Genomic DNA, 25568 nt, shown 5'->3' with positions numbered 1-25568 from the left:
TGGAGGTCATCTGGTCCAACCCCCCCTGCTTCAAGCAAGGCCACCTACAGCCGGTTGCCGAGGTCCCTGTCCAGGCCGCTTGTGAGTATCTCCAAGGCAGGAGATTTCACAACCTCCCTGGGCAACCTGTTCCAGTGCTCAGTCACCCTCACAGCAAAAAACTGTTTCTTCATGTTCAGAGGGAACCTCCCGTGTTTCAGTGTGTGCCCATTGCCTCTGGCCCTGTCACTGGGCACCACTGAAAAGAGCCTGGCTCTGTCCTCTTTGCACCTTCCCTTCAGGTATTTATATACATTGGTAAGATCTCCACACCTTGCAAATGTTCTAAGAAAATACCATCCTCTATTCCTCAGAAATGATTCTAAAAATCTGACTTTGAGAACTCTCCAGCACCTGCTATGTAATAATGATGTGGGCAGAGAAAAATGTGCTTGTCTTAAAATACCCTAAGCTGTATCAGAACTTGTTGATATTCTTAACGTGTGCTGAGAAACATTCTGAGAATCATAAAGAGACAACAAATAACCTTTCAGTTAACTACTAAAATGCAGACTAAAATGCTAGATAAACATGAAAGTGAATGAATTCACTTCAGTGACTGAATTTTTTTATTTATAGAAATAAGAGTTTACAAGGGAAGGTGAAACAATAAATTAACACAGAGAGAAAAAAAATTCATCTTTTGTAAAATGTACCTTTATCCTCAGCCCACGTCCTCTCTAATGCCATCGCCAGCAGCCATAAATGTTGATAACTTTCTAATTTTAGATTAGCCAATTTAAACAAAACTAAAGTGAGAATTTACCACATCTACTGGTTTTAAACACCAAAGTTTCACCATCGAATCCAAGGAAAAGACTTATATCCTCAGAATTTGAAGGCATAACTTCAACTTATTCCTACTCTATCTTCTCTCAGCACAAAGCCAAATTTTTATAGAATGTATTCTGCTTTAAATTTGCAGTAAGAAACAAGAGGCAAGCTCAAAAGAGGATTTTTTTCCTGAACATTGATAACTGTTTTCTTTTTAAATCTCCTTCCTTGCAAGCAACAGTGCAAAGAACCCACCACAAAGGTCCAGTCTCTTAAGAGCATCAATATTAGCTTAACTGACATATTACAATTGTACAGCTTTCCCTTCACATAGCAAAGACGTCAACAAAGAGTCAAGTCTAAAAGCGCGTACGGAAAGTTCAAAGCTAGACAAACACCGTTCCTATTCAAGTCAGTGAAAGGCATGAAAACAGCCTACTGAGCGAGCTCTTGCCAATTTGGTCACCGTCAGTCACAACCTCGGTTTTGGGGGTTTTTTGGTGCAATAAAACGAGATGGTTTTATTGATTTTTTTTAAAAAAAAAAAAAAAGAGAGAGAGAGATGTTGAGAGAAAGGAAAGACTGCCACATATCGAAGATGGAGTCACAAGCCGATGAGATACGAAGCAGGACTGCTCTGCCCATAGAGCGAACAGTCACTGACAGCACAGGAAGCAGCCAGAACTGAATTCTCCTCCTGCAAAAGGCATCGGGCTGGCAAAACAAAGCAACGCAACAATTAACAGGCCTTCACGCCTCTGCTTCAAATGCGAACAGCAGTCTCGCACATCCAGATACGCAAACAAGTCACTCGGGCGCAAATTCGGCGTACCTCGTTTATGCAGCTCCCGGAGCGGAATGCCGTCTCCTCCCCCGCCATCGTAGGGCAGATAGGGATCGGCAGAGACGTCCATGGATGTGGCGAGGCCGGAGCCCGTCCGCCGGCTCGGAAGGGCCGCGGCACGCCTCACGCCAGGGCGGCCGCTGCCATCTTTGGCCCGGAGCCGGCCCAAGCGCCTCCGCCGCCGCCGCCGCCGCCTTGGCGCAGGAGCCGGGCTCTGCCCCCGCTGATGTCAGCGCGGGGCGGCCGCAGCCGCCGCTGCCAGGGGCTGGGCGGGCCCCGGGCGCGGCCCCGCTACCTGCGCCCCGCGCCTCCCGCTGCGCCCCGCGGCCGGCGGCAGCGGCCCCCGCGGCGGGGCCGTGCATCTCCCCGGGAAAACCAGCCCGGGCCTTTAACCGCTGACGGGGCGCAGGAGGAGGAGGAGGAGGAGGAGGAAAGCGCCCGCTGGCCACGCAGGGCAGGGGTACGCCCCGGCGGGGGCAGCGGGGTTCAGCCCCGCTCCGCCAAGGCGGCCCCCGCCCGGTCCTGCGGCTCCGGTGCCAAAGGCGAGCGTCGCGGCGAACGGCGGCCGGGCGGCGGAAGCAGCGCGCTGGCAAAGCCGGCGGCCGTTCCAGGCGGGGCGCGGCGGCTCTGCCGGCCCGGTACCGGGGCAAAGCCGCGCCCCGGTGCGCGGCGCCAAGGCCCGCAGAGGCCTTCGAACAGCTACCATCACACTGCGCCTGGGAGGGGCGCGAAAGATCCAAATTCAGGGAGTAGCACTGGGGGGGGGGGGGGGGGCTGGCTCCCAGGAATTTTACTTACGCTGTTCAACCATGGAAGCGATCGCTACCGAGGAAGAACAGCGCAACCTGCTAAAAGCCCGGCGCCCCGCTCCACGGGGCCAGCTTACCCCGCTTGCACCTCCATCCCCCTTTCACGTTGTAGAACTTTCAGTTCTGCAGAAGCGAATGTCAGACACGTAATCAAAACCATTAAAGCAAGAATTTAATTACACATCTAACTAAAATAACTTGGTGACTCAATTTTTTTTTTTTTTGCGATGATTATTCTGGTATTACAACCGCATAATATCCATATTCATATTAAAATGCTCGGAGGGGGGCGGGGGAGAGCAAAGGTAATAAACACAAGTCCATACTTAAGCTTGCATTACTCTACACATTGACAAAATGCTCCGAGTCCCTTAAAAATCACAGACTCAAAACAGGTAACAACCCACATGAATGCTGACCAAGCTGTCCATGTGATACATCATCAAACAGCATCTATTACAGCTTTGGCAAAACCCAAGTGCTTCAAATAATTGGTATCTAAAGACAGGAAATCATAAATGGACTACATAATTGCTTGCATTTGAAATGGATGTTACTATATTGTATCCATACATTAATTTATTTTAACTGTATGATCTTGTACTGGTCCTATCTTGCAATTACAGGTAAGTATTTCACATGAGATTTCCACAGTTAGTTCAGTTGTAATGAAATACTTATGTAAGATGTGCATATTGTTTTTCCTTTTTTTCGCCTCCAACAGGTAATATAAAACTATTGTTCCCTGATCTATTATTCTCAGTAGTTTTAAGTGTTCTGCTTCAGTAAAATGTGTCATACATTAACTACACTATCACCTAGGTTTTTTGTCGAACTATATAAAAGAAAAAAAAAGCTCTCAAGAGCTGAAAATGGATATGCAAGTCATTAGACATACTGCTGCACTATAACACTTGAATATATCTTGTACAATACATATGTGTATACACACAAACACACAGTTTACTTAACCGAGGGGTCCCAGTGAAATTACTGAGACTACTCATGCTTAGTGAAGCTGAGAATGCTGCATGCCTGCAGCACCAAGGCCCAGCTTCACCTTCATTTACACAGGACATGAAGAAAGAAATTATTTTTATTGTGTATGCCTTTTCACCTCTGTAAGTGTGACAGACAGACAACTATTTTAGTTTTTAAATGCATTAGTTTCTTAAATAATTTTCCAAGTATGTTCTTAAGGAAGTTTTTGTTTTAATAAGCCAATGCCAATGTTATGAGCTATGTACTGTAAATGATCTTTTTGACCACAGAGTAAGACATAAAGAAGTATTGGATTTACTTCACAGACCTGTCAATATATTAATTCTTAAAAATATGGCTCCAATACAAATGTTGAGAAAATGCTGGTAACTCTATAGATGGAAAACCAGGTGAGAATGAATGAAGGGGGGAAACAAAACCACCCAAACCCAACAAACTTGTAAGCATATAGCAAAATATATTTTAAAACCTTAAAGACTATCTTATCTCCAAGACAAAGGGAACCCTTGAGCCACAGATACTCAGTTCTAAAATACTGGTGTCTTCTACTGAGTTAGAGACACAACTCCATTTGCTGTCATCTACGCAAGGCAATGTTTTCCAAAGAGTGGCCTCCTACAATCACCTTCTCAACAACAGCAACTGAATCTTTAAGATCTTGAATATCCAAAACCGGTGTGACTTTCAGAGCCATTATGCATTCTCACCATTTATTTTTGCCTGTGAAAAAACAAACCCTACCATCCCTGAACTTTAAATTATCCACATTACTTTGATTTAAGGAGAAGTACAACAGAAATCCCCAAGCATTGTCAACTCCATATCTCGACAGCACCTGGAAAGAGTCTGTAATCTTACTGTAAGGCTCTAAATAAAGTCATTCACAGCTGGAAGAAATACGACAACCATTTTTGTAACCTGAAGAAAGAATTATTACAGAATGAACTGTTAGTGCACTTATTATGTCGATTACAGAAGACAACACTACAAATTCAACTCCGTATTTGAAAGAATATGAAATAAAGGATATAAAGGACTTGTATTAACACGGTCTGGAAGATCACTGCTAGTTTAAGAGTTTGATGTGGTTACCAAAGGCCTGGAACGTCTTAGAACTGATAATAAAAATCTGTCACAGCAAAGAAATAGCTAACTTGTTGGCCTAAACTTGTTCACTGGACTAATATGCATATTTTGCATACTCAAAATTTCTACACAAGTCTAAAATTTGGTCCGAGTTGGAAAAGATAAAGGGTGTAACTACTTGGAGGGCATATCTGATAAACTTCAGATACAAGGGAAAATAATGACAGGAAGTCTGGAGTGTAAAACAGATACAACTTCATATTTGCTACACAAAATTTCAAGAGTCTACCTAATATTAAATTGTGACAGCTCTTCCAAGGTCACTGCTTATAGACTGGCTGCCAAATACAGTCCTTTCTTTGTCTAGTCTTAAAAAGCAGAACAGTCATTTTCCCTTCTCAATTACCAGCAGCTTGCGTTCTCATTGTTCATAACCCTACCACTGCGTGCATTCCCTTTCCTATAATACAATGAAAAGTGTGGGTGGGGGTTAAGCAAGAGAGAGATACTATGCATGCTAAGCTGACCTAGTTAAACCAGTCTTTTTTTTTAATATCTAAAAGTCTACAGAATTTCATCTTCCCAAATTACTCTTTTTCTACCTGGTTTTAAATGGTGTCTGACTAACTGCCTGATAATTTTATATTCAAAAGAATATGAGTTATTTCTGTTGTGAAGTTCAGCAAATTCCCAAACTGTAGTTAGTGCAACGGTGTCTCTAGTTAACTAGGTATTTTGGAGTACATAACATCATGAACACTTGTTAGAAGGCCTAAACTTAGTTTTACAATAGCCTTATTTTCAGTGACCGAGAACCCCTTAAAACGGCCAGTTTAGTACGTGGAACAGTTCATATGTAAACAGCAGGTCTGTACAGCAGCTTGCTTTCAAGGAGATTTGATCACAGTAATTATAGGCTAAGGCCTCAATCCCAGAAATCCTCCACGCCCAAACAACTTCACACATCTGAGTGCTCCCATTGTTCTTGCAGGCACATACTGATGTTAACTATCACTTAGATGTATCTATCTTTGCAGAAAAGGGCTTTAAGTCCATTGTTCTAGAAATATCACAATATATATGGGTGATACACCTTTAAAGTATACTGAGAAGGAAGAAAGATACCTTAATCCTCCCTCCATACCTTATCTTTTCCCTTTTAGGGAGAGAGAAGAAACATATTTAAGATAAAGTATCTGAAAATATAAGAACAAGTCAGAGGTTAGATAAATCAGATACACCCAGGGAAAGGTGTTTTGAGGTGACAGAACAAGGCCAAGGAAAAGAAGGGGAGCATCACAGAGGTATGACAGCCTGCTGACTCAAGGATTTGAGGGAGGACCTTAATTCTGAAGCACTATTCCACTATTTCATATTAAAAGTAAGCTAGGTTTAAGGAAGACAGCCAAGCACCTTGTTACATATATACCAACCATATTCTCTCAATTCCCTCAATTACTTGGTTTATTTTGGTGACAGAATATGTAATTTCATTGCACCAGGTAATGAAAATTAAAATAGTGTCTTTTATGAAATTCCAAATGTAAGACTGGGGATGCTGAATGATTTCACTAAAGTAACAAGAGATGCCAAAAATGTGTCTGATAATTACAAATGTTAGTGTGATTGATGCAAAAGGTTTTGATGACTCTTAACTGTCATTTTCTTTCCTATCATTATTCAAAACTACAGCTTTTCCTTCAGCAGAGCTAGCAGATAATGTTCTCTTGAAAAATGCTACACAATAGAGCACTCCTCAAAACAGCTACCATCTCAACCATTCTGAAAATAAGTTAAGTCATATGCACCCTCAGTTGAAGGTTGGGCATGAAAGCATCCGTTTACAACAGGTGCCCAAAGAATACACAAAATGTCTCAAAACCTACTGTGTCCCATTCCTCTTCCTTCCATTTCTTTTCTTACCAGCTTTATTCTCCTGCCTTTTTTCCATTGTCTTCTTTCATTTACCCTTTTTTCAATCCCTGTGGCTAAATTAAGCCCAGGTCTAATCCCTCTACCAGCTTGATTTCTCCTCATACTTAACTTGTCTCAGTTCACTGATCTTGCACAGCCCCTTCAGTCTGACTTTGTTCATTCTGCATAGTATCATACAACTTTCTCATCTGGGTCACACAGAGCCAGCAGTGGGAACACTAAAGACAATAAAAGAAGGACACCCTCCTGCCAGTTCCAGTAACCAGGCATGGTCCAGGATGAAATAACTCAAAGATACAATCACAGAAAAGAAAAGGCGGGGGGGGGGGGTGCGGGGAAGAAGTTCAGTTATACATAGCTTCAAATTAAAACACAGTAAAAAAAAAAAAAAATCTTAAATTACAGAGTCCCAAACTTCATTCATTCATCAGCATTATATAGAACTCTGTGCTTGATCACAGAGGTGTTAGCAAAAGGCTCCCAGCTCTGTATCAAGCTATACACAGAAAACTCCATTAAGCTGTTTCCATTGCCACCTCATCAAAAGCCTCGATGAGGCAGACAGACAATGACAGGGAAAATTTTAGACCAAATATAATGTAAAAGCAGAAGAAAACAAATGTCTAACATATGCTGTTGAGTAGTTCAAGGCAGATGGGGTTTAAACAAAACAGGAGTCAAACCCAGAGGAATGTGCTCAGCAGTAATACACAATAAGGTTTTTTTCTATTTGCATGTTATTATACAGAAAAAAAATAGCTTCATAATCACAGTTTCTTTTTTCATAATCACTTGTTTCCCACAAATTAGTTACTTAATTTTGCTCACAATCATTCCAGCCAGCAGAGAACACTTGATTCCGGGATCTAGCTTAATAAGCTTCCTTCTTCACTGGCCAATCACAGGTTCTTGAATAATGCTTCTACAGCATTGTATAACTTCCAATGGTGCTTTTACTCACTGTCCAGACACGGAAGATGGTAATAGAAGTCAAACCTAACCAACAAACAGAATGCAGCAGAACAGGTCATATAGCCACAAGCATGTTGTGTAATCAATCCTGAGACTGAAATCCCCCCAGGGTAGCTGAACCTTCACTGCGAATCAGGGAAGTAAAGAGTAAATGCTCCACACTGCCATGCAAAACTTGAGGACAGGAGAAGAAATGGACAGAAAAAAAGGGAAATAATGAAATCATGATGCAACATTAACGCCTAAGACCAAAAATAAACTGAAAAAACCCAAGTGTTTGGTCCCTAAAGACTACTTTGACATCTTGGCCCAAAATACTGAAGGCAAGACTACTCTCTTCAGTTTTCTCTTCACTTCTTTCTGGGGTTGTCCATCACACCCTTCTTGATCTATAACCCAACAATGCTGGAAGAAAATCCTTGATATCAACAGGCTACATATAGCTATCAGGCGAGTTTTCTTCCTTTGTTGTCTTTTTTTTTTTTTTTTAATTTGGTCAGCTTTACACTGACATTAAAAATACCTACTTTTACTGTACTAATCATGCAAGGAGGACTCATAAAGAAAAGCAGGCTATTTTCTGCAAACAAGTTACTTTCTCCGATTCTCTAAGAGCCTCTTAACTACTTTCTATCTTTTTTCTGGGTTTTCTGTGGGTTTTGTTTGTTTGTTTGTTTTCTTTACAGGGTAGACTTTCCTAAGAAAGTCCTGCTGCATTTTCACCTTTGCACACATGTCCTTTCCTCACACTCCAATCTGCTAAAACTGTAGTTATAACTCATCAATGAGAAGATTTGGCATCCTTAGTAGGAAGCGATCCTGGCTTACTTAGCAGCTTTCCTAAAGTTTACTTCTCCCTCTTCTAGGGCTAGCCAAAATTCTGCTACCAATTTCATTCCTAAATGCATATATATTCCTCCTACCTAAGTGCATATAAGGAAATAGGTTTTATTGGCTAGATTGCCCTTATTCTGTTTTAGGGTTGTTTATTTTTGGCCACTGTTTCCAACTTAGTGTTCAAAGTATGTGCAAGGGATAAGTTACAGCACCAACATGTACTCCTCCCTAGATATACCATATATATTAAGCTTACTTTCTGTCTTCAAGAATATTACGTCTTCTCCATAATACATAAGCTGTGGAAACATAGTGCCAACAGCAATTTTTTATGTTGTTAATACAAAATACTATACTATGCGAGCGAGGCATATTGGAATTCCATGAAACTATGAGCTCAATACTTAGTAGTGGTCAGAGTAAGACTTGCTACTCTATCTCCATGACACGCTCATCTTCCAAATGCTGTGTGAAGCTCTGGTCCCTCCCTTAAGTTACAGATAGTAGGAAAGGTTCAGAAAGGGACACTAAAAGGGATCCAAAGTATGGGATAGCTGTAAGGTCCAACTGAGCAAACCAGAAGTCCTTAACCTGGAAAAGAGGTAAGTGTGGAGGAAAAGAAATAAGTAGCAATGGAAATCAAATTTTCACCATCTGTTCTAATAAAAGAGCTCTTAAGACAGTTACTGTTTTAGAGGATCAAGTCCACTACGAACAACAATGGCAAGGACAAGAAGAAAATTTTGCTAATGAGTATATATTGTATACAGGTATAGCAAAACATAAGCTATAAACAGCTTGATACCTCACACTGGTGATTAAAAAAATATACCTGCTTACTGACTTGCTGTTATTAAATCACTGCTCTGATGCAGTTCTTTTTGGTGGGAAACTTGGGATTTTAATCCATGATTCTTTCCTCTCTCCTCTTAGAAGTGGGAGAGAGACTACCACCTTTCACAGTGACAGCACCATGCTATCCATGTGTTAATCCTTGTTAGTTTCTACATGCATATGGCCAATGTGTGATAGGCCTTATCAGAGTATGTGTATTTGGCAAGACAATCAAGTCATCCTAGTTTTAGGTCACCCCGTCCCAGTTTCATATCAAACCTTTTTGTATCAACAGTGGTTTCATTTCAATAAGCTAATAATGCCCCCTAAAAACCCTATGTATCATTAGAAAGATTTTTACAGCTGCAACTATCAACAAACAAACAAACAAAAAAGACCTTAAGCATTTATGCTGTACAAGGGTGAGTGACAAGGAAGTCCACGTGTCAGTCCATGCTAACGCACAGACCGGTGTTAGCCTAGGCAAGACTCTGGCAGTTACAGCTGTTCTCAGCAGTATTTATACCTGGATTTAGGTTCAAAATAAAGAAGAGAAGGTGGTTCTTCACATAAAATGTAGCTAAGCTGTTACAGCTTGCCAAAGGATTGTGTGCATGCTAAAAGAATTGCTTCAAGAAAGAGTCAGTTGAAGAAAAATCCACTGATAAGGACTAAAACTCTGAAAACCACCACTCAGTTGAAAGAGGCCCTCAGCCATACAAAACCACTGTACAAGTACTCAGATGAACTATCATTTACTCACCCTGTTCTTACTCTTCCTTAAGCACTGACTTTTGACCCCTGTCAGAAACAGAATGCTGATCTAGGTGGATTTGTGGTTCAACCCAGTTCAGGGTGTTCTTGTGTTTCAGGGACATCATGGTATCCTCTTCTAGAGTAACATTTCTGTTTAAACCATGCAGATGAAAAGCTTTAACTTTAAAATATATTTATTAGCTGGTAAGCAAGAATATTCTCAAAGGTAGAAGGCAAGAGTGTAGCCTAACATCAATTTGGTTAAAATCGTATCTGCCTCCTTTGGCTGAGTTGAGAGAACAAATCAAAGGTAAAATGAATAAATGAAATATTATTAAAGCCATAGTGAAAATTGTTTATTCTGTACCTAAAGACTTTACGGTCATATTGGACTTAAGTATTTTATTGTACGCTTCAGACTTTTCTTTCTACGTACCTACAATATGCCATCACATTTCCTCTGCTTTCATTCCTTCATCTTACACTATTCATACAGCATGCCTGGCAGAAGGACATACACAACTACACACACTACACCAGGCTGTCAAGTCATTAGTAACTGCCTCAGCAGCATCTGTTAACAAAGCCAGTGTGCTTTAAGCACTTCAGCAGAGCTGCAGAAGGAAACCAACAAGATTATATAATATAAAAAAGATGGGAAGAATGAATGACTAGTATTATGATTCATCTTCTTCCAGAGAATCAGGCTGGAAATGCATATGCTTGTGTGTTTTGGAAGATGAAACCTAATTTTGTAAATAGAACTTTGGCAGCAAAAACTGGTGAGACCATTCAAGGGCTGCTGGTAGGGTTAAGTTCTAAAATCAACACAATTCTCATACCCTATAAACAAGTCTCCAAAGAAGTGACCATGGCATTTGTGAGAAATTGAAATGCTCAACATTTGGTTTTAAACATTTAGGAGAACAAGAAACTAATTGGTTACTAAAACTCTACATACACACCGCCATAATTTCCATCCCTCAGAAAGTCTAATGCCACACCAATCCAATTACAATCTGAAGGTCCAGACAACACTGTAACACCATTACATGCTGTTCAACTAAAACAATATCAAATGAATTTTCATTTTGTTCATAATTATGTTAAAAAAAAAATAGATCAGAGTTCAGGAAAATCACTATCACAATAAACAGGTAAGATGCAAAAGACATTTCAAACACCTGCAACTCACTCATTCAATAATAACATCCAGTAACTAAGATAAAACATCTTTTCCCCTTAACCTAAGAATCTTCCAGTCATTTGTTTTTTGTTTTCTGCCAGGAATTTTGAAATCATTGAAGGAGGAACTTTGTTAATTAGCCTAGTTATCCACATAAATATAATGTATGATTTGTGTCCCACATAGATGGACAAAATTAACTTCATGCATTACTAATAAAAAAGTAAAAAGAAAACATGATTTTGTATTGTCAGATATCCTGTGTTCAACTGCATTAGTAGTATGGAGCACAGGCAAAATGCCTGCAGCTCTAACTACAATCCAAGAGAAAAAAGGTAAGTGATAACCAGTTACTGACAAAGTAACTATTCAAAAGAAACTAGCTGTGCCTCGGCTTGCCCTTGTGATCAGAGCAAGTGATGTTACCTCATGCTTCAATTTGTATGGCATCATTTGAGAGTAAATATATTCCTTACTGAAGAAGAACAATGAGCCCTTTAATGCAAATATTGCTAATTTGGAAGACAGGTTGTATGTAACTTAGGAAAGCGATATGTCAAACTGTCATAATGACTGTTCAGTCACATCAGTTGTATACCACATGCATGGAAAACACAAACAATGCCAATGGCGCAAAATGACTTTGAAGGCCCTTCTTCATATCAGCTGTGGACAACAGGAAGAATCTGTTAATGCAATTTCCACACATAAAGAATATAACAGGAACTGAAGTTCTTCATGCAGGAAATAAGTTATCTTACTCTTTTCTTTGGATTCTTTCTTTATGAACTGCGATAGCTAAATAGAAACAAGCATACAAATGAAAGGACATTGATGTGTTGCTGTAAAAGTTAACTATGTCTAGATTTTGCTTGAAAAATTAACCTCTGACATGGTACAAGTTTCTTGATTACATAGAACCACCTGCACTTGCTGAAAATTCCATTCTGTTCCTCAAGTAATGCCATAATATTACTTCACTATATCATATTTTTAATGTTGGTATTTAGGGCTGAAATCTACTGAAAATGGATTGCTTTGGTCTCTCACTTTAGGCAAAGGACTCCAACTCATGGGTAGGGACAGTTTAGGAGAGGGGCAGTGTTTTACACCATGACCTGTTGGCATATTCTTTTTTTTTTTGTGGCGTTGCTATCACTGCAAGGAGATAGTAGCGGCTGTGGCAGCAGCTTTTGAATTACCAGTTTACAGGTTGTCATATTAAGGTTAACTGTTGCCAATTTTATGTTAACACCATATGCCAGACTGTAAACTGTCTCCACACTGAAGTCACAATACAAGCAACTAAGCTCCTTCAACTGAAGCAGGAATCACTATAGCTATTGAAAAGAACACCAAGCTCATTCAGGACTCAGACTCCCACAGACTCCCATCAAAGTACCTTGAGATATAAACACCAGTGAGATCATTTGTTTGCAAACCATTTTTACTGCAAATAAGGTTTAATCATCTGATTTCAGGCAGTGCCTTGAAAAATTTGCAGTCTGACAACATTACAAAAATCCACCTCCTGCTGAGCTTGACCTACTTTTACCTAAAAAAAGTAGTGAAAACTGATGCAGTCCTCTCTTACATCATATAAACAGCCCTCAATTCTGAGTAAAATTATGGAGACTTCCCAGTTTCACCTCGCTAGGTGGCTAATCCTGAGTCATAAAAGGAAAATTTTGAACTTTTGAAGAGACTTGTTACACACTTCAAGCCCAGCCAGCCAGTAGCCAAGAATTGTATGTGTCTCAAACTTCAGAAAACAGGCAAGGTAAATCAGTGCTGAGAGAAAAAGAACAGATTAGACATTTCATTTCCTCATTCATATTCCCCAGTTAAAATGCTAGTTTGATAATATATTTCAATTCTGGAGATTTCACTTCTGCTCAGAAACAATTCTTTTCTCCCCGTTAAAGTGATGGAAAACAATGAACTATGCTAGAGTAACAGTTTTTAAAAACTAAGTAGTATAGATCTCCTATAAAATTTAAACCAGTAAATATTAGCTTATATGACTTAACTACTAAAGAACTGATAGCTTCTCAATGGTAAGTATAACACATTTAAATTGACCTACCAAGAAGCCGGGCAAACAGTCTAAAAATAAAACATAGATAAGTCATGATGAAAATGATCTCCACAGATTGCATGCATGGAAGTACACTGCATGTACAAGCATTGTTAAAACGTGCACCCTACAAAGAGGTAGATACTTCTGTTAGCAGTATAATGCCACCGTACTTCCCATTAGACAGCAGTTCAACAAGGAAAAACACGAACTTCAAGATTAGTTTTGATAAGCAACAAAAACAAGTTTTGACCAAAGTTAACAGGCAGTATGCCTTCTAGGCAGGGCTTTGGTGCAAGCCATCCAAGCCTCCACATGCACAGCAATTTAGTTATTTAGCATGTTAAAACATACTACGCGCAAAGAATTTACAATTTCATGATACCTACTTGTTCTCCACAATGCTGCCACTAAAAGGCCGATATTTATGCAAAGGAAACAGCTACTGGAGAACATAACAGACATATATATATATGAGATACAGTATATATATAAGTATGATATAATTACTATACAGATATTTATATATGTATTTAGTATCTAATACTACTTATTCATAGTTTCTGTGTTCTTATCAGATGACACAGTGAGGGATAGGTAACATACATGCTTTCAGATGGTGTTAAGAGAAACAAGATTGTTGTACAGCATTGTTTTTAACATAATGGTGAATCCCCCATACGGAACTACGCAAAAGCATTCAAATTGCAAATCAGAGATGACACTAAAAAGGCAAATCTCTATCAACTAAATATTAAAAGATACCTAAAAGTCTAGGTAATAAGACTTTCTGAAGATGGGTTCCAGTTAACATTCACTTGTTTCATCCCGTATATAGAATCCTAGAATCGTTTAGGTTGGAAAAGACCTTTAAGATCATCCAGTCCAACCATTAACCTACACTACCAAGTCCACACTAAACCAATCAAGGGTAGACTAGACTAAACCATGTCCCAAAGTGCCACATATAATACAAAAGATTTTCCCACATAAGACAAGTAGTATATATCATCAGTATTCTTTCCCAAAATAATCCAATTTCCACATGCTTTCAACAGAAGGCATATTCACCACTGAACAACAGCCTCAATGGCTTTGTAAGCCTCAGTTAAGTGCTTAAGTATGAGTGGTAATGTGAATGGCAGTACTGTGCAGGCTTTATAGAACTGCTGTCCTGACAGCCAAAGGACTTACCAAGCCTATTGAAATGAGCAGACTTCTTCCATTAACTTACTGCTCTCTGAATGAGGGGGAAAGACTACAATTACTTTAGAAATTCCATATTGTTAGCTTTTTATCTGCATAATATATGTGCAGTTTATGGGTCAATTTTCATTAGCCAAAAAAAAAAAAAGTTAGTTTCTTAATCCTTCATTTTCTCCTCATTGCATGGTCTTGATTTTTTTTACATCTGTAATTCTGTATTTTATTACATAAACTGTAAAATTATGATGAACACTATTGTCCATGACAACTTATTGGATAAGTTCATGTCTGTGCTCATTTGTACTCCAAGCTTACATTCTGCGACTATGCAGCTTTCAATTTAACTACATTATTTCCACAATCATTTGTGTACAGATATGTTACTGCCATTTTGTTCATAGAATCATTGTTTAAGTTGGAAAAGACCTTTAAGATCATCAAGTCCATGTTGCTAAGAAACATAAGCAGCCTCATAAATTCTTCCAGCCCTACAGACTTAAAACACAAACTATATGTTTAAACAGGGCTCCTGATTTTGGCAGCATTCACCAGCTAAAGCACAGAGCTAGACCTAATGCCTGTGCGTTCACATCATGCTCTGGAGGGCCTGCAGCACTGAGAAGCATGGCATCTTCCAGTTTCTGGGATGGTCCTGCCCTTCCTCAGGAGATGGGACAGATTCTGTATGGTGAATTCATCTGTACTTAGACTCAACAAAACGCAAATACATTAAAAGATGATTAAAGGACAAGAGTATTTTAATAATAATAAAAAACCCCAAAACAAACAGTTGATGCTAAGTGAGTAACAGAGGACTACAAAAAGGGCACATGCAGTCCAGCAAGAAAGTGCTTGTTTGGTCTTGTCAATGAGATTTGCTTAATTAAAAACACACAAGAAAAAACACCTTACACATTTGGAGACCTAAGGAATGCAAAACACAGGTGTTCACCTCCTGCATTTAAGTTTTAAATAAACTTTTTTGGAATTATGTTCTTACCACCGTGAAAAGAAAATTTATACCAGATTCTGATCTACTCTAAGATATTTACTATGATTTACTGTATAAGAAAATATTTTCCATGCATAGATTCACATAAATTACCGTTCACTTAAATAAAATAATAGTGCTTATTACTATTGCTGCCTCTTAGGAAGTGAGCAGAATTGCAGCAAGCACATAGCACATACACCACTAGCAAAAAATTAAACTCCAGAAAAGAAAATACATTAATATTTATGTTCTAATGTGCATTCTAATACCTCAGCATTACAGTGAGATAGGGGCTGCTGCAATCAGCATTGCTTTTGACAGCACAAACAAAACCACCTCATCTGTTTGGACTCAATTTATAGATCTAGTTTCACAACAAGTAAGGGGCAGAACACGGGCTCTGAAACTATTTATTTTACTGCAAACTTATTTCTCCTAAAATCTTGAAGTGATGGAGAGGATTTATATAAACAATAACCAGAGTAGCTTCAGACTTTCAGTACCAGTTGCAAATAGGTTAGACAAGCAAGGCACTCACTTTATTAAAAGTACCAGATATTCAGAACAAAATATTACACATGGAAGCCAGTTGTTCACTTAATGATTTCCTAACTATCAAGTGCTTGACTTCATCATGCTGGTGTTCTCCAAGTAATTTGGCAGAAGGAATTTTTGTGCAGATTGAAGGTGTTCCGGCTCTTGATACTTGTATTAGTATACAAGTTAAACTTGTAACTGCACATTTAAGACATATCTAATTAGACAGAAGGAATACAGATGAGAAGGATGTTTATAATGGTACGACACAACTACCTAGTACAATGCCAACATCCAATTGCTAAGTGTGGCAAAGGGAAAATGCATGAAGGAAGAGACTCTGCAGGGATGGAAGACAACTGAATGTTAATGGGGGAGAAAAGGATGATAAAAAAAGAAAACTCAAGAGGCTGAGTTTGATTTTAAACAAAATGAGAGGCAGTGACAAGAGTATATATGTAATCAAGTTTACTATCGTAAACAGAAGTTACTTTCTTTCCCTCCTTCTGTTCCCCTCTTTGACCATTGCTAAGAGAATGTTAACACTTTCACTCCATTAACTGCTTTGTTAATTAAAAAGAGGGGGGGGGGGGGAGGAGAAGAGCTTCCCAGTTCTTTATTCTTTGTATTACTTCAGTGCTTTTATCAGTGCTCACAGTAGCAAGTTTTCTTTGCAACTTTTCATCCAGTCAGAAATTCAACTTGTATGGTGTTCTCTGTTGCTTCTACCACCTCTACTTATAAGGGTTTTGCCTCTCTTTTACAGATCTGAAGCTTAATCAAGCAGAAACAGATTTATCTCTAAAAGTAATGAATAGAAGAGACTTAATTTCTGCCCCAAAGGAATGTGGAAGTCACAGTGAGACTTCCAAAATCCTGCTGCAGCTAAGAAAGACCAGGTAGCTGCAGAATATAGCCACCCTTCTTCCCTACTTAACAGGAAATTTGTCATTTGCCAGAAGTAAGTTAATATCTGCCTCGTATTAAAAGTCATCCCATACAACGTAACTGCTCGGCAAGCACACAGAACAACATCCAGCTACTTTCAGGTTTAAAGCATCCCTCTGAAGGATAGATTAGCTAAAGAGAAACACTAATTAGTTATGAAAAAGGGTTGGTTTTGTTTATTAAAAAAACCAACCAAACAAGAAACCCCCCAAAACCCAAAAACCCACAAAAATACAAGCTAGAGAAATTTTTAAGCTGAAGTTAACATTAACTTACCAATCGATGCATCACCATCCAAGAGATTGTCATCTTCAGAGGTCTGAAAGTCCATAATTACACCAGCTCCATCTAAAAGCTCCTCATCGCTGCTTGCACTAGTTATACTGTTGTAACTGTTTCGATAGTAGCCTCTATGAAACAGCTGCTCAGACTCCATTTAGCTGCTTGATAACCTATATAAAGAAAATGAGTTAGTTTCTATTTGAATATGCGCAAAAGACTGAGAAGTTTCTATCAAATAAAACAAAAGAAGTGTATTTCATGCTTTGGGGAAAAATATTAAGGTCATAATACTGTAAGTTACAAAAAATGTAGCAGTAATACAGAACATTTTATATATAGAACATTCTACACAAATTTTTAGTGATTTTTAACTGGATGATGCTTCCTCATCCCCTTCCTTGGCCTCTCCTTAGTTCAATGTTATCATCATTGAAAATATTTCACTTTTAGTGCAGGTGGTTGGAATGTGCATGCCCCATGCATACGAATATGCATTACACCATGGAGCTGGTGCAAAATCCAGCCAATATTAAGGTTAAAAAATTAGTTTCCTTAGTCATGGTATCTTTGTACTCTGTCTGCTTGGAGTGAAACAGATGGCAAGCTAAAGTAGCCCCCTGAACACAACTGTTCACATTCTTTTGCACAGAAGAGCAAAAACATAAAAGTGGAAAACAATTCAAAATCTTTGTGTCCACATAAAGCTTTCAAAACCCTTACCTATAGGCCTTTTGTTTGGTTGTTCTTTTATTTTTAAACACAATGAGGTATCAGCAACACATGCTTTTGCACATTTGGTATAACACTAGCACATCAGGTTTTCAGACTCAGGCCAAGTCCTCCTTTGCCTTGTAGAGTTAAAACCACAGAAATAACTTTGTAATTGGGGTGGGAGGGAGGACAAGACATGATCACACCTTGATTCCATGCTCTTCTTTATCCAAAGAAAGTCTTGCATTTGTCATTTCTCAAAGATCATCACTCCTTATTAACACACAACAGCCCACATAATACTTTTCAGTAATAAGAAACCTCTCATTCCCTCCAAACAAAGGAGATGTCCCCCCCAATCCACCTCCAAATCTTTTCCTTACACCCTTTTTCCTCTGCTTATGTGCAAATTCTGTAACCATTCACCTTAACTGCTACAAAGCTATATACACTGTAAAAATTCAGCCAGCTGGCAGCAATAAAAACAGGTAACAGGACTTGCAATTCAGATCCCTCTCCTCTACCCAGCCATCGAGTCTTGTGAAGCATAGCCAAACTGGTTGGCCAATATCAAGAGCTACTAGCGGAGGTCAGCCAGCCAGCTTTCCTGTATTGGCAAACAGCTCAGCTTTCTAAGTTACCTAGGAGAAGGTGTGAAAAACAAAGCAACAAGGTTTGCTGGGTAGCTGCAGATGGAACTCTTAGCACTGTGCAGCTGGGTGATAACATGAGATAAAATTCCGTACAGATAAATATGAATCACAGCACGTGGTGAGGGGGCAGCAGAACCAATCCCAATTTACCTTATAAAACAACGGGCTCTGACCCAACTACTACCATTCACAAATGTAATAATAAATATACAAGAAAGAACTCAGCATGCACTAACAGTCCCCAGATTAATCTGATACAAGAATTATCAGTTAAGAGAGAGAGCTTCATTAAACTACTGTATAAATCCACAGCTTGTCTACACCTTAAATACTTTACATAGTGGCAAAAGTCCAAAAGGATTATAGAAGAGCTGAAACAGGTTACAAAAGAGCACAACAACGATGGAGTACAAAATAGCTTTCCTTCTACAGGGCAACAAAATGGATCAGAACTCTTCAGTCTGGAAAAGAAGTAATGTAGGAAGTGACACAACAGATGTCAGCAGAATCACAAGTGGCATGAACAAAGTGAAGAGCATCCCTTGTTTTTCAGTAGTCCCTACATGTCATAATGAAAGGGGTGAGGTGACAAGCAACGAAAAAAGGGCTGATTCTTCACACAGCCTGTAAGGAAGCGGTGGAATTCTTTGCCACTTTGTAGAGGTATGCAATGGTTCATAAAGCAGCTCAACAAATTCACTGAAGAAAAAAAAAAACATTAAAAGCTATTAAAGACGACGCCTCTGGTGGAAACGCTGGAGGCTAGGAGAGCATTCTGGAGACATGCATAAGCTTATTCTGTTCTTACACTCTTTGCTAGAGATCTGCTATTGGGCAAGACAGATCCCTTTGGTTTTGCTCATTCTCATTTCCTTAAAAAATTATTTAGAATATTTACAATTTAAAAAATACTCTCTCTTCAAATAAATTTCTTCCATTCATCTCTATGTGAAAATTCTTCTTGATCTTCTACCATTTTACAGCCACTGAGAAAAGCTCCTTAATGGACAGCCAAAAAAATTTTATGCTGCCATATTATGAAGCATATCCTATTTGAAAATACAGTTGCTTGTATCTGGAAACAATGGAAGTATCTCCATTTTTCCTCCAAATAGATCAGATGACAATTTATAGTTCATTCAGAAGCCATACTTGAAACTGTTCAACAGATACTAACTTTTCACACAGTGTAATTTCTGGCATTCCCGATAAAACGGTACCTACAAAGAACATGCCCAAAATAAAGTCAGATCACAAACGGTCTTTTTCATTATTAAGCTCACAGAAAGTCCTGTTAATATCACTCTGCCAGTACCAGTTGGGTACTATCATAAATGAAAGCCACACAGCACAGCTGAAATTAGACACTAGGACTTCCTAGAAGTGTTTCCACTCACTGCATTGTTCATCACCTTCCTCTACCTGATCCACGCAGCAAAAATTACTTTCTAGACTCTCATCTGCCAATTGGCCTCCTGCTTGAGTAAATCTTTGTTACTCTAACATTAATCTGATTTTTCCTACATTCTGATGAGGTTTGCAAGGAGACAGAAAACTCTCCTGCCTTGCCCATAAAAGTAGCACTAGAAAACAAAAAGCACAAGACACAAACCTCTCCCTGTAGCACATTGTAAGTTTTAGTCTATTGTGTTCTCTTCCTGTTTTATATCTGACTTTTTAAACTAATTTTTTTCACTTATGTAGTAATTTTTATTACAAAGAAGAAAACAATTAACAAGCAAGAAAAAGACCACCATTCAGTTAGCAATCAGACTTGTTTGTAAATGTATCAAAACAAAGACGTAGCAAATCTAGACCCCAAAAGTACCACTACTTCTGTGTAAAGCCCAGGCTTCCAAACTCAAGACTCAAACTGCTCCAAGAACTCTTACCTGAGCTCAGAGGGAATTGATTCTATAGTGTTAACAGACACAAATTAAGGAGGCACGAGTAGCGAATTCTGTTGTTAACACTTCATTGTTATGTTTGATGCATACTAAGGGCATGGCTAAAGCCTGCTTACTCTTTTAATTATTGTACCAAGTTTGGAAGCCACATACAGATTTTTCATCTAATAAAGACATTTTCCTGTAATAGTCTCAGCAGAAGTATTTATTACAATATAAAGGTGGAACATCATAAATGTCTCTTTTAAAAAAAGAAAGATATAATTTTCTTTATATTAAATTCCACAGCTTCAATTAATCTTACTAAAAACCTGCTATTCAGAATGAGAGAAATAACTCTACCTTTGGATGTCTTTTTAATCACTTCAGAAAGATGTCAGATCAGTGGATTACAGAGATTAAATCTTCCAATAATTGAGACAATACTTTCAGCCTGGTCTACAATGGAAAAGGAGATTTCATCCATTAGAATCACAGAATGCTTTGGGTTGGAAGGGACCTTTAGAGCCCATCCAGCCCAACCCCCTGCAGTGAGCAGGGACAGCTTTACCTAGATCAGGTTGCTCAGAGCCCCAGCCAGCCTGACCTTGAATGTTTCTAGGGATGGGGCCTCCACTGCCTCTCTGGGCAACCTGTTCCAGTGCTTCACCACCCTCACTGTAAAAAATTTCTTCCTTATATCCAGTCTAAATCTGTTCTCCTTCAGTTTAAAACCATTACTCCTTGTCCTGTCACAACAGGCCCTGCTAAAAAGATTCTCCCCATCCTTCCTGTAGGCCCCCTTTAAGTACTGAAAGGTCACAATAAGCTCTTCTCAGAGCCTTCTCTTCTCCAGGCTGAACAACCCCAGCTCTCTCAGCCTGGCCTCGTAGGAGAGGTGCTCCAGCCCTCGCATCATTTTGGTGGCCCTCCTCTGGACCTGCTCCAGCCCTCGCATCATTTTGGTGGCCCTCCTCTGGACCTGCTCCAGCAGGTCCATGTCCTTCTTGTGCTGAGGGCCCCAGAGCTGGACGCAGCGCTCCAGGTGGGGTCTCACCAGAGCAGAGCAACAGAATTAGTCAGTAACTGACAAACAAACCCAACAGACTCTCCAGAGCCAGACCAAGCACACTGCGAAGAATCCCTGCATCACCTCTGCACAAATGTGGTTGATTGCACATGTGAACTCCTCTGGCACATACATGCCTACAGTTACATGACAGGCCTTCTCTTCTTGTTTTGAAACACTACATGTCTCCTGCTGCAGTAGTATTGCTCGACAGACCTCTCCAACAATCAAGCAAAAGCTGTAACACCAAAACCATTCATTTTGAGGACCCTAACCAAGATTCTTAAAAACTGTACATTAATTCTCCATGTTCCCAGAGAGTCAGCTACCTTAACTGCTTGGTATCTGACACTGTGTTACAGATACTGCCTTATAGCAACACACAGCAATGGCAGGAGTGCAGGAAACTAAGACCATGAGAATGTTACATGTTCAACAAGCTTCGCATAGGACTACAACTTTACTTCTTGAGAGCATGCCAGTCACTAATTTGTCCATTGCTACCTGCAATTAATGGGGGGAAGGACAGCTTAGATCAACATATAACAAATTTCCTTGTGTGCCTTTAAGAAAAGGGTTTAGTTAACAAACTAGGATACAAAGTTGGGGATGCACTGTCTTGAGCTGTATTAAACATTCAACACAACTTAAAAGTGCATGCTCATGTGACCTTAAAATACTGTTAGCAGGTAAGAGATCTGCCTCACATGAGTGAAGGAAAATGAGTGATGTAGACACAGAGAGTAGACTCCTCCTCGGAAACAGACTGCTGGGAACAGCAATAATAATAAGGAAAAGGAAGAGCCAGGAAAATGTTTTTTCTATGGCTACAACAGCCAAAAGAGAACCAGTATCATGCCTAACCCAGTCTGGTGCAGATTATCCTTTCTGGATACTGGAAGAGTGCATTAATGCAAGAGAACCTGCACAAATGCTTACGGAGTTGGGAAAAGAGAACTAACCAGACAACTTGCCATTTTATAATGTCAGATTCATTCCACTGATTCCCTGCCCACATGGGCACTACAGGGCAAGTGGGGAAAGATGGAAGTTACTCAAGAAAAATTGCAAATGGCGAAAAAAGGTACTGGCTGAATGCCAGCCAAACCCAATATCCTGAAAAAGCAAACAAAAAAATCCTACACCAGATTTCCCAATAAGTACTAGGTACAGTAAATGTTTAAGTAATAGACTTTTTTTTTTTCAACCTAGACTACTGTAAAAATCCAAGAGACATTACAAAGGATTAATGAGAGCATTAAGGATATTACATTTAACTTATTTCTATGAAGCACCATGATTTTGATCCAGAGTCCAATCCAGATACCTCAGAAAGCAGACTCAAAAATGCGTCAGGTCATCTTTGAAAAAAACAAAAATAGTTAAGTAATGCACTGTAAGAATAAAAAAAGAAAATCTAAGCGATATTCATTTGCTCTTAGAACAGGGAAAGAATTTGACTCAAGTCACATACCCAAGTCTTCTATGAAAAGACTGTAAAGCAAAAAAGGTGCAACCAACCCGTCACGCTTCCATTCCTAAGGTATTTCCAGGATGTCCTGACTCACCAAAATTCTTCTACAAAGCAGGTTAACAGAGAAGCCTGACACTAAAAGAAATTAAACAACAACAAAAAAACCCAAAACAAATCACAACACCAATAAAAAACCCAAACAAAACCAAAGAACAGGCAGCTAAAGCAGGATGTCTTATGACTGTTACAACTAGGGAGAGAGAAGAAAGTAATAAGCATACAGGTATATCAAATTGTGTAAGATCTAATTAAATACAATGCAGGCAGGAACTACATTGGTAAAGGAGAACAGCACAGAAACAGCTACATCAATAGCAGAAAAAGCATATAAGGCTATTGTCGTTTTCTGCACAGCCTAGTACCTCAGGCACTTTTCTGCTCTCAAGCGTCAGACATCCTGCTTATCTTTCAAGCTCTACAAATAAAAGGTCAAGCAGGGAAGCGAGTCAGCTGATGGAACCACTTCTACCACAGAGAAGTGTCTCTGGAGAAGACAGAGTAGGACAGTAAGAAGTCTGATTTACAGGACATTTGCTGTCAGATGATCTGAGTATTCTGTAAATCTCTGCTATGAGCTCTGCTGTCCCATGAAACCACATTAAAACACTTTTCTACATCTCAAAGGGGTGGCAGGAAACAAAGGCTTCTTAAGTTTGTTATTTGCATGGGAGGGAGGTGGAGTGAAAACTTAAAAGTACTCTTCCAAACTGCAAATCTGCTTTAAATACTTGAAAGGGGGGGACACCAAAACCAAAAACCCACCACCAAAAAACCCACAACCAAAAAACAAACCAACAAAAAACCCAATGATTGATCATGTTAACAGAAGAGCTCTTTCCCAAACCAAGAACCACCTTGACAAACCCCCAAATCAGTGCAATATTCAACTTTTCTGTTCAGTACTAACAACTAAGAGCTAAAATGCAGTCATCTGTCCCCTAACCCACACATACCTTCCTGCAAACCCTACACAAGGACAGCACCCAGTGAGAAATGCTATGCAGACATAAAACAAAAGCAGATGAAATGAAAATTCACAATACAATCTTTACACATAAAAATGTGTTCTACAGTAGAGGAAATGCAGTGATAGCAATAGAAGAGTCATTTGCTGAAAATTTTTTTACAAATTATAGGATTTTTGAAGGTTCTTACCAGTTAAAACCTTTAAAGTGATTGTCATAAAATACTCAAGAATAGTCAGGCTGAGGTACTCAACAACTTCTTTGCCTCAGTCTTCACCGGCAACCTCTCTCCTCACCCCTCCTGACTAGATGGACTGCAAGATGGGGACCAGGGGGGTAAAGCCCCTCCCACTGTAAGGGAAGAGCAGGTTCGAGACCACCTGAAGAGCCTCAATGTACACAAGTCTATGGGACCTGATGAGATGCACCACAGAGTCCTGAGGGAACCAGCTGACGTAGTTGCCAAGCCACTCTCCATAATATGTGAAAAGTCATGGCAGTCAGGTGAAGTCCCTGCTGACTGGAAGAAGGGAAATGTTGTGCCCATTTTTAAAAAGGGAAGAAAGGAGGACCCTGGGAACTACCAACCTGTCAGCCTAACCTCTGTGCCTGGGAAGATCATGGAGCAGATCCTCCTAGAAGCTATGCTCAAGCACATGGAAGACAGGGAGGTGATTCGAGACAGCCAGCATGGCTTCACCAAGGGCAAGTCCTGCCTGACCAACCTAGTGGCTTTCTATGAAGGAGTGACTGCATCAGTGGACAAGGGAAAAGCAATGGATGTCATCTACTTGGATTTCTGTAAAGCCTTTGACACGGTCCCCCACAACATCCTTCTCTTTAAATTGGGGAGATAGTGGTTTGATGGGTGGACTGTTCGGTGGATAAGGAATTGGCTGGATGGTTGCATCCAGAGGGTTGTGGTCAACGGCTCGATGTCCACATGGAGACCAGCGACAAGTGGTGACCCTCGGGGTCCATACTGGGACCAGCACTGTTTAACATCTTCATCAATGACATAGACAGTGGGATGGAGTGCACCCTCAGCAAGTTTGCAGACAACACCAAGCTGAGTGGTGCAGTGGACACTCCAGAAGGACGAGATGTCATCCAAAGGGACCTGGACAAGCTGGAGAGGTGGGCCTCTGTGAACCTCATCAGGTTCAACAAGGCCAAGTGCAAGGTCCTGCACCTGGGACGGGGCAACCCCCAGTATCAATACAGGCTGGGGGATGAAGGGATTGAGAGCAGCCCTGCGGAGAAGGCCTTGGGGGTGCTGGTGGATGAAAAGCTGGACATGAGCCAACAATGTGCACTCGCAGCCCAGAAAGCCAACCATATCCTGGGCTACATCACAAGAAGCGTGGCCAGCAGGTCGAGGGAGGTGATTCTGCCCTTCTACTCTGCTCTGGTGAGACCCCACCTGGAGCGCTGCGTCCAGCTCTGGGGCCCTCAGCACAAGAAGGGCATGGAGCTGTTGGAGCGGGTCCAGAGGAGGGCCACAAAAATGATGCGAGGGCTGGAGCACCTCTCCTACGAGGCCAGGCTGAGAGAGCTGGGGTTGTTCAGCCTGGAGAAGAGAAGGCTCTGCGGAGACCTTATTGCGACCTTCCAGTACTTAAAGGGGCCTAC

General features: G+C 40.1%; 1 protein-coding gene across 3 annotated transcripts in view; it reads right to left on the bottom strand.

Moving 5' to 3' along the window:
- The window catches only part of CLCN3 (chloride voltage-gated channel 3), a 75162-nt gene that overhangs the window by 39521 nt on the left and 10073 nt on the right, over positions 1-25568 (bottom strand). For 2 of the 3 annotated variants that reach the window (XM_075709132.1, XM_075709133.1), the window contains exon 2: positions 17113-17288. In XM_075709132.1, the coding sequence (XP_075565247.1) occupies positions 17113-17272 (160 nt within the window). In that variant the 5' untranslated portion in view covers positions 17273-17288. Of the gene's footprint in view, positions 1-1645; positions 1728-17112; positions 17289-25568 lie in introns of those variants that run through there. The other variant, XM_075709134.1, reaches the window with a different exon arrangement.

Source organism: Pelecanus crispus, chromosome 4, assembly GCF_030463565.1.
Source record: "Pelecanus crispus isolate bPelCri1 chromosome 4, bPelCri1.pri, whole genome shotgun sequence".
In the NCBI taxonomy this organism is placed as follows: Eukaryota; Metazoa; Chordata; class Aves; order Pelecaniformes; family Pelecanidae; genus Pelecanus; species Pelecanus crispus.
The sequence above is the reverse complement of the archived record's forward strand: the minus strand, read 5'-3'. Positions and strand labels throughout refer to the sequence as shown.